A 16,057-nucleotide genomic window follows, 5' to 3' on the forward strand; every position below is an offset into this window, starting at 1 on the left:
CACCCCGCGGACCCGGGCCACCCCGCGGACCCGGGCCACCCCGCGGACCCGGCCTGCCCCGCGGACCCGGGCCACCCCGCGGACCCGGGCCACCCCGCGGACCCGGGCCTGCCCCCCGGACCCGGCCTGCCCCGCGGCGCCGCGCGCTCGCCGCGCCTTTCCGACCGCGTCTCCGCCCGGGGCCCGGGCGAGGCGTCGCGGGCCGAGGCTGGGCGGGGCGTTCCCGCTCCCGGAGCGCGGCGCGCCCGCCCGCCCGCGGCCTGAGCCCCCCCCACACCGCCCCGAGCCTCGGACGCACCGAACCCCACGAGCGCCTCGGCCGCAACTGGCGCGAAAAACGCCTCAAATGCGGACCGCGGCCGGCACGTGACCGACGCTCCCCTGCGGCCGCCACGAACGCCTGCGCCGCGGCTACGTACGCGCATGCGTGAGAACCAGGCGTTGCTCCCGCCGGGCGTTCCTAAGGAGCTACGCGCATGCGCCGCGTGACGTCCCAGCGTCCGCGGAAGGAGGCGGTGCTGCCTGAGCTTTGCCGCGCTTGCGCAGTGCCCAGACGCGGGCGTTTCTTTTCCTTTTTCTTTGCCCCCTCCCCCCGGAATTGATTTTAAGCTTAGATCCGAGTTACAAAATGGCGGTGCGGAGCGTGCTCGCGGCCGGCCCCCCAGCGACCTGCGTCTGAGCGGCCGTCCGGCCCCCGGGGGACATGGTGTTTGAGACCCCAGGCCTGCCGACCATCAAGTCCTCCCAGGCTCCCAGCGCACCGGAAGCGCCCGGCCGCAGCCGCGGACTCGCGTGCGGACGCCGCCGCCTCGGCCCTGCTCGTCGCCGCGCCCTCGGCCCCTCCGGAGCTGCGGCGGCCTCCGGGAAGGTGAGGGCGCCGGGCCGGGGCGGGCGGGCGGGCGGCCGGGCCGCGGGAGGAAGGGGCGGGGCCCGCCGTTTGCGAGGCCGCCCGGGGCCCGCGCTGCCCGGGCGCCGCCGCCCCGCGCCCCGCGCCCCGCGCCCCGCCGAGCGGCTCGGGCCGGCCGTTCCCGGCGCGCCCCGGCCCCCGGCGCCTCCCCGCGCGGCCCGGCCATTGTCCGGTCATAACGCGCGGGGTTCGCCGCTCTCCCGCCGGCCCCGCGTCACCGCCGCACCCCGCGGCCCCCTTGCTCGCACGTGCGCCCCGCCAGCCCGGGAGAGTGTGCCGGGAGGCCCGGGCCCGCCCCAGCCGTGACGGAGGCTCCGCAGCGGCCGTAGCGAGCGCTACGGGTCGGCGCCGCCGGGCCCGAGGGGCCGCGCAGGCCGCGCAGGCCCTCCGCGGCCGGGAGAGGCCCGGGCGGCAGCCCCGGCGCCGGACGAGGACGCGCGGCTGGTGAACGCGCTGCCCGGCCGAGGGGCTCCGCCTCTGTGCTGAGTCTCGGGGAGAGGTGGGTGTCAGGCCGGGAGCTGCCCGCTGGCTTTCCCACCTCGTCCGTCCCGCAGGCGAGAGCCGGCCTCGGAGCGGGTGCGCCGGCCCCGCGCGCTCCGGGCGCCCCGCGCGCAGCCCGGCGGTGCTGCCCTGACCGGCGGGCCCGCGGGAGCTGCGAGCCGAGCGCGTTCGGGGCTCCGGGGCTACGCGTTAAAACCGAGACACCCCCCCCCCCGTTATCCACCGACTTGATCAACAGCGAACGCAGCCGCGTGTGCCGGGCGCGCTCTCCCCTCCCGCAGCCGCGTGTGCCGGGCGCGCTCGCCCCTCCCGCAGCCGCGTGTGTCGGGCGCGTGTGCCGGGCGCGCTCTCCTCTCCGGCAGCCGCGTGTGCCAGGCGCGCTCGCCCCTCCCGCAGCCGCGTGTGTCGGGCGCGTGTGCCGGGCGCGCTCTCCTCTCCGGCAGCCGCGTGTGCCGGGCGCGCTCGCCCCTCCCGCAGCCGCGTGTGCCAGGGCGTGTGTGCCAGGCGCGCTCTCCCCTCCCGCAGCCGCGTGTGCCGGGCGCGCTCTCCCCTCCCGCAGCCGCGTGTGCCGGGCGCGCTCTCCCCTCCCGCAGCCGCGTGTGCCGGGCGCGCTCGCCCCTCCCGCAGCCGCGTGTGCCAGGCGCGCTCGCCCCTCCCGCAGCCGCGTGTGCCAGGCGCGCTCGCCCCTCCCGCAGCCGCGTGTGCCGGGCGCGCTCTCCCCTCCCGCAGCCGCGTGTGCCAGGCGCGCTCGCCCCTCCCGCAGCCGCGTGTGCCGGGCGCGCTCGCCCCTCCCGCAGCCGCGTGTGCCAGGCGCGCTCGCCCCTCCCGCAGCCGCGTGTGCCGGGCGCGCTCGCCCCTCCCGCAGCCGCGTGTGCCAGGCGCGCTCGCCCCTCCCGCAGCCGCGTGTGCCAGGAGCGCTCGCCCCTTCCGGGCCGGTGCCCTGGTCCTGCTCCGGGCTCGCCTTCAGTCCCACCCCGCCCCCTTTGTGTTCGGGCTCTTCCCGTTACCCCCTCGCCCTCTGGTGGAGATGCCAGTGAACGAACTGGAAAACTGCCAAAAGAATCCACGGATGCAATCGGGGAAGAATTACATCTCTTCCTACACTGGAAACCGGAGCCTAGAAGGAGAATTCTCGGTTAATGACAGTGTAGTTATTAAATGTCCTACGTTGTATTTTGCGGTGTTGGTCTTTAAAATCATTTTTAAGCCAGACAAAGTATGAGGAAAATGACTAGAATGTACTAAAAGCCGAAGCCTCAAGGGAGTCGCGGTCACTTTGTATTTTTTGTCGTCCTTGGGGGAATTAAGGGGAAGCGCGGAGAGACGAGGAAGGGCGGCAGTCAGTAGACACTGGAACAGGAACTCTGCAAGTTATGGGCAGGGACAGGAGCAAAGGGTGACACTGCCAAAAGAAGGGTGCTCACACTGTACAGCTCCTTCATAATGAGCGTCAGCCCTTGACGGACCGGGCGGCACCCTGTAGCTGTTGTGTGTGTGCGGCACAGCAGCAGGTGTATGTAAGCTCCTGTCCTTTGGGTGTGTGCCAGCACTGGAACTCAGGGCCTGGGCAGTGCCCCTTGTATTTTTTGCTCGAGGCTGGCACTCTGCCGCTTGAGTCACAGCTCCCCTTCACTGTTGGCTGGTCCACTGGAGATGAGTCATGACCTTTCTTGCTTGGGCTGGCTTCAAACTGCTATTCTCAGATCTCAGCCTGCTGAGTAGCTAGAATTACTGGTGTGTAGCAGGCTTACTCCAGTGGGTTGAGTGTCTGAGGGCAAATGAAGGAGGAAGGAAGCCTGGCAAGTGTGGCAAGCCCTGGCGGGTGAGGGGTGTTTTCTTGTCCCTTAGGGGTGACTGCTCTCAGTGGGTTCTAGTATTTCGGTTTTTTCTTTTGTTATTGATACTTATTTACAACAAAGGATATAATTCTCCCAACTCCAAACTCTTCCTCTAGTGCCATGGTCTTGGGAGAGTTGAATTGAGAATCTGGAAGTATTAGACATTCTTTGACATCCACCTTGGTCCTTCGAGTTCCTGGATGGTGGCTTAGCTTTGCCCAGTGCACCTTTTGGAACAACTAAATCTTAGGACACACGGAATTAATCATGTGGTAGGCTAAAAAAGAGTACTCATGTGTGAAAGTATTTCCAGTGTCTTATCATTAAAGTGCTTACCTAGGATACACTAATACACAATCTTTAAGAATATTTTTAACTATGAAAAATGTCTTACAGCCAGGTACTGGTGGCTCACACATAGCTACTTAGGAGATCTAAGAGTTGCAGTTCCAAAGCTAAGCTTAAGCAAGAAAGTCCATGAGACTCTTACCTCCAGTAACTACCGAAAACCAGAAGTAGAGCTGTGGCTTACAGGGTAGCATGCTAGCCTTAAGCAAAAAAAAAAAAAAAAAAAAAAAAGCTCAGGGACAGCACCTAGGTCCTGAGTTCAAATCATGGGGTGCGGGGAGCCAAGCATCGGTGGCTCATGCCTGTAATCCTAGCTATTCAGGAGGCTGAGATCTGAGGATCACGGTTCAAAGCCAGCCTGTGCAGGAAAGTCCTTGAGACTCTTATCTCCAATTAACCACCAGAAAACTGGAAGTGGCGCTGTGGCTCAAGTGGTAGAGCACTAGCCTTGAGCTGAAGAGTTCAGGGACAGTGCCCAGGCTCAGAGTTCAAGCCCTGCTTCCAACAAAATAAATAAATACAAGTTTTACTTGTGGCAAAAATGACTGTAAATGTAACTTTCATAGAGTAAGTTCACCAAGTGCTTAATAACTATATACTGTACCATACAAATATTCTAGATTAAATTTTTTTCTGGTGGTACTGGGATTTGAACTTAAGGCTTCACTCTTGCTAGGTAAGCATTCTCCCACTTGAACTATGCCTCTAGCCTAAGGCTAGGTAGAAATCAGTGGCTGAACCTTTTTGATGGAGCTTGGCTGAGGGTCGTTCCTCTTCCCACAATCCTTCACTGGTGCGCAGCCCTGGAGCCTTACACCCCGTCCTAAACCTCTTGGTGCCATCTTCATTGGCGTCAGGAATGTTCTGTTTCATGCTACAGTGAACTTCTTAGGTTCTCTGTAGGAGCTGTATCTTGGTCTAGAGAGGTGACCTTCTTCTTTTTTTAAACATATGTTAGGTGTACATGAGGTTTCATTAGGACATTTCCACGGGTGTACACAGTGTCCCCCTTGGTCTCTGTCCTTCCCCTACCTCCTCGAAACATTGACCAGGTTTCATTGTCCTGTTTCACTCCTGCAAGCCACATTGGTCTTACTGCCCTTGTTAACCTGCTCCTGCTTGTGACTCCTCCTCCACAGAACCTGTTTCACTCTTCTGTGTTTGTTTTTTTCATGTGTGTTAATTGCACCAGGAGGTTTTGCCATAGTATTTCATCTGTGCATGTGTTATATTTTGTTCAGATAACCCTCTTAAGGCTTAAGGCTTTCTCTTTCTCTGTTCCCAGTCCCGGTCTGCAGCTTTCATTAAAATCCCCTGTGCTGTCTTCATACCATTACATTGGATATAAAACTTAAACTTTTTATTCTTGTTTTTTAGATTCGAAAAAATGGCCAAAAGAATTGCCGAGAAGGAGTTGACAGATAGGAACTGGGATCAGGAAGATGGTGCTGAAGAGGTAAAAGCGGTTTCCTTTCCCGAAGAGCAGTGCTTTTTAATGTGTCTCCATGTAAATTATTTTGGAATTTCCCCCAAAGACAGACAGTAGGATGCAGACATAACCAGCATGTGGACAGAAGCGTGTCAGTGCTTTGGCTCTGCCCCCAGCACTCGGCTCCTCACTCAGTGTGCTGTCCACTAGCACCTGTCTGGGACTGACTGCTTTGCAAGAATGTCTTCCTCCAGAATTTCATACAGTGGGGACACTCAGGTTCATGGTCCACCGTCACCATGTTACTGTGCTGTCCTTGTGATTTTAGAGATCACCTCTCCTGCTCTGAGGCTGTTCTACTGCTCTATTTGCAGTTCCAAGATCACAGCAGGTGAGGAGTATGAGTAGCAGATCAGCATGGTTTTTTCTTCCCCAGCTGAATCAAAGGTTTGTATGGAAGGACTCTTATTTTTTTCCTCTTAGTGATAATAGAACACAGGCTAGACATGGTGCCAAGCACCTTTAATCTCAGCAGGAAGATCAAGACCAGCCTGGGCTGCTTAGTGAAACTATTAAGAAGTAGAACATAGGCAGTCTAGTGTTCCATTGGTAGTTTGATATTCTTTTTTCTTTTTTTTTTTTTTTGTCGGTCGTGGGTTTTGAACTCTGGGCTTGGGTGCTGTCCCTGTGCTCTTCAGCTCAAAGTGAACGTTCTACCGCTTGAGCCACAGCACCATTTCCGGTTTTCTAAGAGTCTCACGGACTTTTCCTGCCCAGGCTGGCTTTGAACCGCAATCCAGCCTTCTGAGTAGGATTACAGGCGTGAACCACTGGAGCCCGGCCTAGTTTGATATTCTTAAGCTGGTTTACTAAGGAAATCTGTAGCAAGTTAACCTTTTAAATTAATAATGGTGTTAAAAAAAATAAGTCTGTAGAAATGTTTCTGAACCTTTTTTTTTTTGGCAGTATTAGGGTGTAAATGGGGATTTTATGCCTGCTAAGCAGTAAAGGCTCTACCACTTGACCATGTTCCCAGCTCTACGCTGATAAGTTCTTTTAATATTAACATGTTGTCGCTTTGGAAGGATACCGGTTCTGTATGTTCTGATTGATAGGGTTTTTATTGTTGTATTTTTTCTTTTTAAGTTCAAGGCCCCATGCTCAAGTGGTTTGTTGGTCTAGTACTTTATCACATGAGCCTGTCAGGGTAAGAGGGTGTGTGCCCTCCTTGGATTTGAACTCAGGGCCTGGGCTCTGTCCCTGAGCTTATTTTGCTCTGCTACTGAGCCACAGCTCCACTCTTTTTGATGTCTAATTGGAGATGAGTCTCACAGACTTTCTTGCCCAGGCTGGCTTTGAACTGCAATTCTCAGATTTTAGCCTCCCGAGGAGCTTAGGGTTACAGGAGTGAGCCACTGGTGCTTGGTGGTAGCTTGTATTTCTAAAGCAAAATTTCATTGTAAACTTTATCACTAATATCTGAGAATGTATATCTGAACTACTTAAAGATCCGACTATGAACACATCTGCACCAAAGTTGTAATCTTTCTAGAGCTATTGTTGACACGCCCCTCTTTCCGAATTGGGACTTACACCTGTATTTGTAGATTCTCAGTCACAGTCTGCCACTCAAATTGGGATCCACAGGAATCTATGGATGATAGCAGTGAGTCCTCAGCGTGGCTCGGGACCTTGTGTTTCCAGTACATGAAGCCTCCTGTTAGGAGACAGGCCAGTCTAGCGCCTACCGCTTCCTTGACCTGACCTCTGCTGTGTGATTTGTGCCCTTGCAGGTGGGAACATTCTCGGTGGCCAGTGAAGAAGTACTGAAGAACCGAGCCATAAAGAAAGCCAGGCGTAGAAATGTTGGGTTTGAAGTGAGTGCTGCTTTATACTTTGCTCCTAAAAACTAATGTGGCTTCTGAGTTGCGGACTATTGTGTGCCTCTTAGAGCAGTCGGTACGCGACAGATGCTTTCCCCCCCAGATGTGTACTCCTGGCCAGGCACAAGTGGTTCATACCTGCAATTCTGGCTATTTAGGAGGCTGATACCTGAGGATCAAGGTTCAAAGCCAGCCCAGGCAAACTGTCCGTAAGATTTTTTTTTTTTTTTTGGTCAGTTGTGGGGCCTGAACTCTGGGCCTGGGCGCTGTCCCTCAGCTCTTCAGCTCAAGGCGAGCGCTCTACCACTTGAGCCACAGCGCCACTTCTGGCTTTTTCTGCTTATGTGGTGCTGAGGAATCGAACCCAGGGCCTCATGCGTGCAAGGCAAGCGCTCTACCACGGAGCCCCATCCATAAGATTTTTATCTCCAGTTAACCACTAAAAAGCTGGAAGTGGAGGAGCGGCTCAAGTGGTAGCGAGCTGGACTTGAACGAAAAGGCCAAGCAAGAGCCTGAGGCCCTGAGGTCAAGCCCCAGTCCCAGTGCCAAAACTAAAACACTCGTATAGATGGAGGAAATGGAAAAAAATGGTGGTGGGATCTGCCCCTTTAAGGGTCCCCCCAGTGCAGGGGAGGTGAATTTATGCTGGGGAACCGGTTTCAGAGGAAGAGGGAGGCTTGCAGAGCAGAGGGCAGGAAAACTGTGGGATGTGGTAAGAAGGCACGCAGAGCAGAGCTGTGTTGGCAGCAGTGGGTGTGGCAGTCTCAGCCGGCTTCTCTCTCGTGTGGTGGTACAGTATAGAAGATGCTTCCTTCCTGTGCTCAGGTGGATGGATTGGCACTCTAATTGCATCTGTGCTCAGTATTCAGAAGTCACACTCCCCCCAACACACACACGAACTCCTCTTGGTTTGTGCCTTCTCCCTCATTCTCTGGACCTAGAGTGGTTTTGTCCCTGGACCTCTGCTGAGGCCTGTTGCAGAATAAAGACTGCTTTCCTTTCCTTTGCAGTGTTCAGGTTCTTTTCTTTTTCTTTTTGGTGGAGCTGTGGTTTGAACCTGGCTTCACATTTCGCTGGGCGGGTGGCGGTTCTATCGCTGAGCCATGCCTCCAGCCCGCAGTGGCTGAATTTTGTCTGATTTAGTTGTGTTTTTGTGTGCCACTGAGTCTTGAACTCAGGGTCTTTCACTCTCAAGTTCTTTTGCTCACTGGGCTTTTTCATTCAAGGCTGGCATTCTACCATTTGAGCCACATCTCCAGTTTTGGCTTTTTGCTAGTTAATCTGGAAACAGGCGTCTCATGGTTTGGTCTCTCCAGGCGGCTTCGCACCACTGGCACCAGCACTGGTGGTTCACACCTGTGGTGCTCACTGTTGGCAGCTGGGATCTGAGGATCGCAGTTCACAGGCATGTTTAGTTCATCTGGCCGGTACTTTTGAAGGCTGCTTCAGGCGTTTGGGGAAAGTGCATGGCATTTAGTTGTTGAGAATGTTTTGAATTACTTTGAGGTTGTGTGATAGGTAGCTGAGTTTATCACAGTAATCCTTGTTTTTATGCATATATAGTGCTTTTGAGCGGTACTAGGGTTTGAACTTAGGACTTAAAACACTTGCCAGGCAAACCCTCTACCCTAACTCCCCCCAGCCCTCCTTACCACAGCTGTAGGGCGCATTTCAGCATAGAAGATCGCCTTGGCTATCTGAGTGAGGGTCTGGACCAGGCCTTCCTCGGGAGCGGGGCGTCGCCGCTGCTGTCTCTGCCCACGCAGTGTGCCAGGCTGGCAGTGCTGATCCGGTCTGGGGCCTGGGTGCTGTTGGGATGGGGCACAGTTGTCACTCGCCCTGCTTTATGCCAGCAGCGTGTCTGCCCGCCTAACATGTGCTCTTTCTTCCTTTCAGTCCGATAGTGGAGGGGCCTTTAAAGGTTTTAAAGGTTTGGTTGTGCCTTCAGGAGGAGGAGGGTTTTCTGCATTTGGCTGCGCTGGAGGGAAGCCTCTGGAAGGATTGTCCAATGGAAACAGCTCGCCCGGTGCCCCTTCCTTGGGCAGCGTCAGGGCGGCGGCAGAACCCAAGGCGGCCTTTGGTGAGTTGGCGTGCCCCAGGCTATAGGTGACTGGCTAGAGATGTGCTTAGCCCGGGCTATGGGAGCGAAGGGCTGGGTCCTGGGGAGCGAGGCCACATGCAGAGCGCAGACCCCGCTTGCTTCTGCTTCCTGCGTCTCGAAGGCAGCTCGGGGCAGGCGTGGAGGAAGTACCTGGTAGTCGCTCTGTCCATTCTCTCCACACACATCGGAGCTTTCTGTGTGCCTTGCTGCTGGCACCAGCGGGCGCTCCCACACGTGGGCCTGGCCAGAGCCCCCAGACCAGCCGGGAGCGCAGGCGTCCATCTGGGCCTTCGTTTTGAGTGAGATGGTCCTCGCGAGCTCCTGGGATTTTTTGTAGGCAACGATCCTGGGGGCGGGGCTAAGACAGGACCTGCCCCGGGTCGCCGCGGGCCTGCAGCGAAGGGGCCTGCAGCGGGGCCTGGTCTCCGCCGAGCCAGGGGTGCAGTGCGCTTGAGTTCGGGTCACTCCCAACTCCAGTGTGACTGAGCTTGGTGTGAAAAGCCACAGACAGCGCCAGGCCTGAGATAAAGCACCAGTGTGCCCTCCCCCCCAATAAAAGACGCGCTGTAAAGCAGCGTCTAAATAAATTGTCCAAACTTTAATTCCCTCCAGGTTCTTTTGCTGTAAATGGCCCTGTAAAAATGGATAAAAACGTTTCCGACCCCAAGGCTAATGGCAGAGGTGCGCAGCCCTCCTCCTCCTCCTCGTCCTTCTCCTCCTCCTCCTCCAGCTCCACCAAAGCTGGCACCGGGAGTGCCTACCGAGAGCAGCTGGCGTGCCTCAACCGCTCGGTGCGGGACTGGATCGTGAAGCACGTGGACACGAACCCCCTCTGCGATCTGACGCCCATCTTCAAGGACTACGAGAAGTACCTGGCGGCCATCGAGGAGCAGCGCGAGAGCAGCAGCAGCAGCAGCGGCTCGGGGAGCGACGCGGCGGGGGGGTCGCTGCACGCCCCGCCCCCTCCCTCGTTTGGGTCAGCGACACTACAGCAAGAGGGCACGTTTCTGCTGCGCAGCAGTCAGACTGAGCCCACGTCAGAAAAGAAGAGCGAGGCTGCGTCGGAAAAGAAAGTCGAGCTGGGACAAGGAGCAACAAGTGCCTCATTCAACTTCGGCAAGAAAGTCGATAGCTCGGTTCTGGGCTCCCTAAGCTCTGGGTCCCTCACTGGATTTTCATTTCCCCCTGGAAACTCCGGTTTTTTTAGTAAAGATACTACTCAGAGCAAATCGGTTTCTTCGCCATTTCCTGCTAAAACCTCCGAGAGCCCAGCGGAAGGCGTTAGCAATGAATGCAAAGGTAAACGAGCGAGGCTTGTCCTTGGAAGTTCCCCGTTGGTTTTGGCTGCTGTCGGGACTCCGTGGAGGGCCTCTCGCTCTCACGGGGCTTTTTCCTCTGGGTTGTGCTCTACTACTTGCACCACAGCTCCGCTGCCAGCTTTATTGTGATTAGTTGGAGAGCCTCATGGATTGGTGATTTGTCCGCCGCTATGGTCAGATCTCAGCCTCCTGAGTAGGATTACAGGTGTTTGCCACCATTGCCCAATCCTCATAGGTTTTACGTGTAAGTTTTGTTTGTTTGTTTGTTTGTTTTTGCCTGTCATGGGGCCTGAACTCTGGGTCTGGGCGCTGTCCCTCAGCTCAAGGCTAGCGCTCTACCACTGGAGCCACAGCGCCACTTCTGGCTTTTTCTGTTTATGTGGTGCTGAGGAATCGAACCCAGGGCCTCATGCATGCAAGGCAAGTGCTCTACCACTGAGCCACCTTCCCAACCCCACGTGTAAGTTTTGTAGTGGGGAAAGCACAGGCTTTGAGGGCAGATCTGGATTTACATTGTGTGTTCCACTGCTCAGAGTGGTAGAGGAAGCCTGTTCTCTAGGGTGGTTACAAGAATTAAGAATAGAAAATGAAGCTGGGCACTGGTGGTTGATGCCTGTAATCTGAACTACTCAGGAGGATTCATAGCCAGCTGGAGCCGAAAAGAAAAGCTTTAGAGACTCCTTCTCTAATTATCCAGCGAAAAGCTGGGCTGGAGGTGTGGCTGAAAAGCTAAGCAACACTGTATGAAGATAACTCGGCCAAACCCACTGAATGGTGTTTGTAAAGAGGGAGGAAGGGCTAAGAGTTTGCTGGAGGAGGTGAAGTTGTTCAGAGTACAGTGTGCGCGTCCATGGCTAGCTCTCACTGATGCCACTTGCGTGCAGGTACTGTAAACTAAGAAGAGCCAAGCACGTGAGCAGCCCACTGCAGTATCAGCACAGAACATGGGAAGTGAGGCTGGCGAGACCAGTCAGTGGCCAGCGCTCGGCTTACTGCGGGGCGGGCGGGGCTCAGGTCAGCCCCTTCCCCACATGCGCAGAAAAGCAGTCAGCTCATACTTTAGAGCTTTGATTTAAAAAGCTCGGCATCAGCATGAATTCCCCCAAGTTGGTTTATATTTTGGAGATCTGACTAGATAAATGACCGCGCTCTACTAGAAGACTAGCTTGTCCAGTGCTGCCACAGGTCTGCACGCAGCTTCCCTTGGGAAGGGTCTTGCTTCCATGCCCTGTTCTGTGTGATCAGTGCCTCAGGCCAGCAGAAGGCCAGGCCTTAACCCCCAGCCTCTGTTCCCTGTTCTTGGCTCTCAGGCGCCCGCTCGTGGGCCTGTGAGGCGCGGGCCAGGCTCAGCCGCTTGTCTCTGCGGTGCTGCTGTCTGTCCAGTGGCGCTCCTGCACGCTGGCTTGGCCTCTTCCCTACACGAGCCCCACGCAGGCTTGGCAGCGGCTGCAGGATCACAGCGATGCTTAATCCAACGGAGCCTGCCGTGCAGCCCGGCGCAGCTCCCCACAGCGCTCCGCTCCACTGTGGAGATTGTCATCAACGGTGGCTCTTGCCTGTAATCCTCACTACTCAGGAAACTGAGATGAGTGTCTCAGTTCAAAGTCGGCTTAGGCAGGAAAGCCCATGAGACTCTGATCTCCAGCGAACCACCAGAAAACCAGAAGTGGTGCTGTGGCTCAAGTGGTAGAGCACTTGCCTTGAGCAGCGCCCAGGCCCTGAGTTCAAGCAAAACAAAACTCCCAGGGGATGCTAGGCCTCCGCGCCCCATCCTCCAACAGTTTAGATCAGTGGCGGAAGCCCCTCGGGAGGACCCGGGGTATCCTCTGCCGCAGAGGCGAGCCTGCGCCTGGCAGCTTAGCTCACCGCCGGCCGGCCTACACCGCGAGCCCTGGCTTGAGCGGTTCCCATTGCCCCTGGCACTGCTGGCTCTGGGGTCCCTAGCGCTGTGGGATTGGGGGTCACGGAGCCTTCAGAGATGGAGGGCGAGAAGGCCTCGGAGGTGTCCGATGGATGGCGTTCCGCAGTCCGAAGCCCCAGGGCCGCCTCCCTCCCTGAGGAGACCGGATTCCGCGTCCGGCGTCTGTCCCGCTCTGGGCAGCGCGCGGGCCGGCTTCTGCTCTTGGCACGTGTCGGTGTGGCTCACCAGCTTGTCGTTCTGTACCAGGTGGGGACGAGGAGGAGAGTGACGAGCCCCCCAAGGTGGTGGTGATTGAGGTGAAGGAAGAAGATGCTTTCTACTCCAAAAAGTAAGTGGGCGCACTTTCTGTGACTTCAGCTGTCTCTCGGCTTTGAAAATGCTTCAGACATGGACGTTTCCAGAACCCCCTTCTCACCGTCTTCTCCGTGCCCCCCAACCCTTCTTCCCCCACAAAGAAAGTCACCGTGTTCCTGCTGGTGGGTTGTGTTCACGTCTGCTCCTACGGGACGCACCCGACCCTTGGCTGATGCGGCTCCTCCAGTGGCGGGAGCTGTTGGTTTTGGTTTGGGGGTCTTTTTTGAAAATCTTGGTGACTCTGCCCCTTGAGTCATGTCCCTGCTCTGTTTTGTTTGAAAGGGTCTCTCATTTTTGCCTGGGGCCGGCCTTGACCACAGTCCTCAGAATCCTCCTACCTATAGCCTCCCTTGTAGGCGGGATCCAAAGTATACCACCAGTCAGCTTGTTGGTTGAGATGGGGTCTCGCTAACTTTCTAAGCTGGCCCAAACGTAGCCCTTCAGATCTCCACCTCTAGAGGAGCTAGAGTTTATAGACATGTGTGTTGGCTAATTTAAAATATGAGAGTTGCCTCTTCAAGAAAACAGCTGGAAGGGAGATTAGATCTTCCTAACTAAATGAGATCACTTTGTATATACGGACTTAGTATGTATGCATACTTCCTGTTTGGAAGCTTTCCAGGCTATGTTTTCTAATAAAAACTTTGGAAGCACGGGTCAACAGTTTTTCCTTTAACAAGTCACATCCTGTAACATTTATTTTGAGAGCTTTGAAGAGACCAACAGTTACTTTAATTTCAGTTGCCTGGCTGACCAGGACTGTTTTGGTTTGTCTTGTTTTCTGTCCAGAGGGAGAGTGATGGTAGGGAGTGTTTTGACTGCTGGCGACTCCGGCACTCTATTCCTGGAGTCTCATTGCTTGGGCCCTGCCTGAGAGTATTTTCTCACTCATTGTTTTGGGAAGTCAGAGACGGAAGGGTCTGGGCTGGGAAGGTGGCTTAGTGGTAGAGTGCTTGCCTCACATGCCTGAAGCCCTGGGTTTGATTCCTCAGCACCACATAAATAGAAAAAGCTGTGGCTCAAGTGGTAGAGTGCTAGCCTTGAGCAAAAGAAGCTCAGGGACAGTGCCCATGCCCTGAATTCAAGCCCTAGGACTGGCAAAAAAGAGAAACGTTGGAGGATCCCTGAAGAGAACTTGCACAGTGGAACATGCGTGTGGCAGGGATTCACAAGGCAGCATGGGCCTGCTGCTGTCCTCAGGCCTGGCCTGGGCACTCACATGAGCGCTGTGTAGCTTTTATTACTCTATACCCATAAAGACTGGTTTTCTGCTCTGATTTAATACAGACTTGGCCACGCAAGTGGACATAACGGCTGTTAGAAGACTGACTTGTTCTTGAATTGGGGTCGTGCTTCTTTTTCCACACAGGTGTAAACTATTTTACAAGAAAGACAATGAATTTAAAGAGAAAGGTGTGGGCACCTTGCATCTAAAGCCTACAGCAAATCAAAAAACGCAGCTACTAGTGCGGGCCGACACCAATCTAGGTGGGTACCTTGGTTGTTCCATGGTTGACGTTGTTACTGAGCGGCCGTGGAGGGTTGCGGTAGGCAGTGCGCACGTGGGCGGCACCCCTTCCTTCGCTCCCCCGTGTGGATGGCTGCCTTTGTGTCAGGAGGTGCCGGACGGACGGAGCCTTTGCCTCCCTGGTGTCAGTCCTCGAGAGGGCGGAGGATGGCAGGGAGCACGCGCCGCAGGCGGAGGAGCAGGCGGTGCTGCCGGCCTCCACCAGGCCTTACAGGAAAACCCACAAAGGCATCATTTTTCTTTCCTGTGGCCCGACGGATTGGTAATAGACGCATTTGTAATAGCTGTTATTACAAATGTGGCTCTTACCCAGCAGCCCTTGCTGGGCTCATGCCAGGCGTGGGTTTATGGGGTGTCCTGGAGCTTGAAATCAGGGCCTGGGTTGCTGCTCCTTAGCTTTTTTGTTCTCACTAGTGCTCTGCCGCTTGGGCCACAGCTCTGCTTCCAGCTTTTTGGTGGTTCATTGGAGATAAGAGTCTCTTAGACTTTTCTGCCCGGGCTGGCTTTGAACTGCGATCCTCAGATCTCAGCTTCTTGAGTAGCTGGGGTGACAGGCGTGAGCCACCGGCGCCCCGCTGGCTTCCAGTTTTGCATGCAAGGTGCATCCAAGAGTAGAAGCCGCTCCAACCTGTCCTCACGCCTTTCTCCAGCTGTGCTTCGGGATTCGATGTGCATCTCTTGTGTTGTCTTACTGCAGGCAACATACTGCTCAACGTCCTGGTCCCACCCGGCATGCCATGCTCCCGGACAGGGAAGAACAACGTGCTGATCGTCTGCGTCCCCAACCCTCCGCTTGACGAGAAGAATGCCTCTGCCCCCGTCCCCATCTTGATTCGGGTAAAAACAAGCGAGGACGCCGACGAATTGCACAAAATCCTACTGGAGAAGAAGGACGCATGAGCACCAAGTGTGCCGAGAGCCGCGCCGCGCCGCACCGCTCCGCTCCGCTCCGCTGCCTCCCCGCCACCCTGCCACCCCAGCCTAGCTTTCCTTCCTACTTTGACATTCTAAGGACTTCTAGACAACTTCAAAACTTTTGTGAGGAAGATTAAGGCCAATAAAACCTTTCAAAGTTAAGTGTCAAACAACTATTCTCCCTTCTTAAGAACCAATTGCAAAATACTTTGGGAATTTTGGGGAGATTTTTTTTTAATGTTCACTTATTGATTAAACTAAGCATAAGTGATTTCTTAATGGACTGCGATCAGGGTACCAATTAACTCCTTCCGATAATCCGGTGAGGCCTCCGTGGCAGCCTTCTGCCCACATCCCTTGCCCCTCCAAACGGACCGTGCCAGGCGCTGTGTCCGTGCTGTCCGCTGCTTCGGTCTGCTGCTGTCCACTGCGCTGTGGTCTCTGCACTGCGGAGCTGGTCACCTGCCGCGGGCAGACGCTGCCCTTCACCCTGCGATCAACCCTGCTTTACCAGAATCCAGGCACGGCTGCTTCGTTGTAAAAAGGGTGGATAGTGAAGGAGGTCAGAGTGTTCTAGGGTGGTGGTTTTTTTGTTGTTGTTTTGTGAGGTGTTGTCACTTCAGCCCTGAGACAGTCTGGAAGGGAAGGACGCCAGGAATGGGTTTTTAAAAGCACAAATTTGGTATCTTATTATTTCTAGACCATGAAAAAAACCCTTCTGAAGGAGAGTCAGTGTGAAACCACGTTAAACAGGAAGTGGGGCGCACAGACATTGTACCAGGGGCCCCGTGGACGTACACAGGAGCCACTGAATTCACCAGCAGACCGAGGACGATGGGAAGGAAGATTGTGGGATTCTGCCTTTAGCTTAGCAGTCTGGTACGCATTTGCTATCTGACTGACACTTTACTTTAAAAGTGAGATACTCAGGAGCCCGTTTGGACAAAAGCCATGTGAAGCACAGTGGCTGGCTGGCAGCACTGCGTCTGCAGACGGTACAGAGCTGAGACTAG

The 16,057-nt window shown here is 55.5% G+C and overlaps 1 protein-coding gene across 2 annotated transcripts; it reads left to right on the plus strand.

Annotated features, from left to right (window-relative positions):
- The first annotated feature begins 580 nt into the window (after nucleotides 1-580).
- On the plus strand, nucleotides 581-15,217 carry LOC138821998 (nuclear pore complex protein Nup50-like). 2 transcript variants are annotated; one of them, XM_070014500.1, is made up of 8 exons: nucleotides 581-868; nucleotides 4,972-5,050; nucleotides 6,817-6,900; nucleotides 8,803-8,986; nucleotides 9,620-10,306; nucleotides 12,494-12,575; nucleotides 13,971-14,089; nucleotides 14,827-15,217. In XM_070014500.1, the coding sequence occupies exons 2-8, from the start codon at nucleotides 4,982-4,984 to the stop codon at nucleotides 15,027-15,029; spliced, it is 1,428 nt and encodes a 475-aa protein (XP_069870601.1). In that variant the 5' UTR covers nucleotides 581-868; nucleotides 4,972-4,981; the 3' UTR covers nucleotides 15,030-15,217. The 2 variants fall into 2 exon arrangements, with proteins under 2 accessions (XP_069870601.1, XP_069870602.1); XM_070014501.1 differs by lacking the exon at nucleotides 581-868 and adding an exon at nucleotides 1,239-1,406.
- Nucleotides 15,218-16,057: the final 840 nt, after the last annotated feature.

The sequence above is a fragment of the Dipodomys merriami genome, unplaced genomic scaffold (genome assembly GCF_024711535.1).
Source record: "Dipodomys merriami isolate MVZ:Mamm:240054 unplaced genomic scaffold, mDipMer1.0.p SCAF_970, whole genome shotgun sequence".
Taxonomy (NCBI): Eukaryota; Metazoa; Chordata; class Mammalia; order Rodentia; family Heteromyidae; genus Dipodomys; species Dipodomys merriami.

Bases quoted from the DNA above. Each gene is read 5' to 3' on its own strand.
- LOC138821998 (XM_070014500.1), top strand. From the start codon at position 4,982: ATGGCCAAAAGAATTGCCGAGAAGGAGTTGACAGATAGGAACTGGGAT. The intron at 5,051-6,816 runs GTAAAAGCGGTT...GTGCCCTTGCAG, and splicing joins AGGAAGATGGTGCTGAAGAG to GTGGGAACATTCTCGGTGGC. The intron at 14,090-14,826 runs GTGGGTACCTTG...GTCTTACTGCAG, and splicing joins GCGGGCCGACACCAATCTAG to GCAACATACTGCTCAACGTC.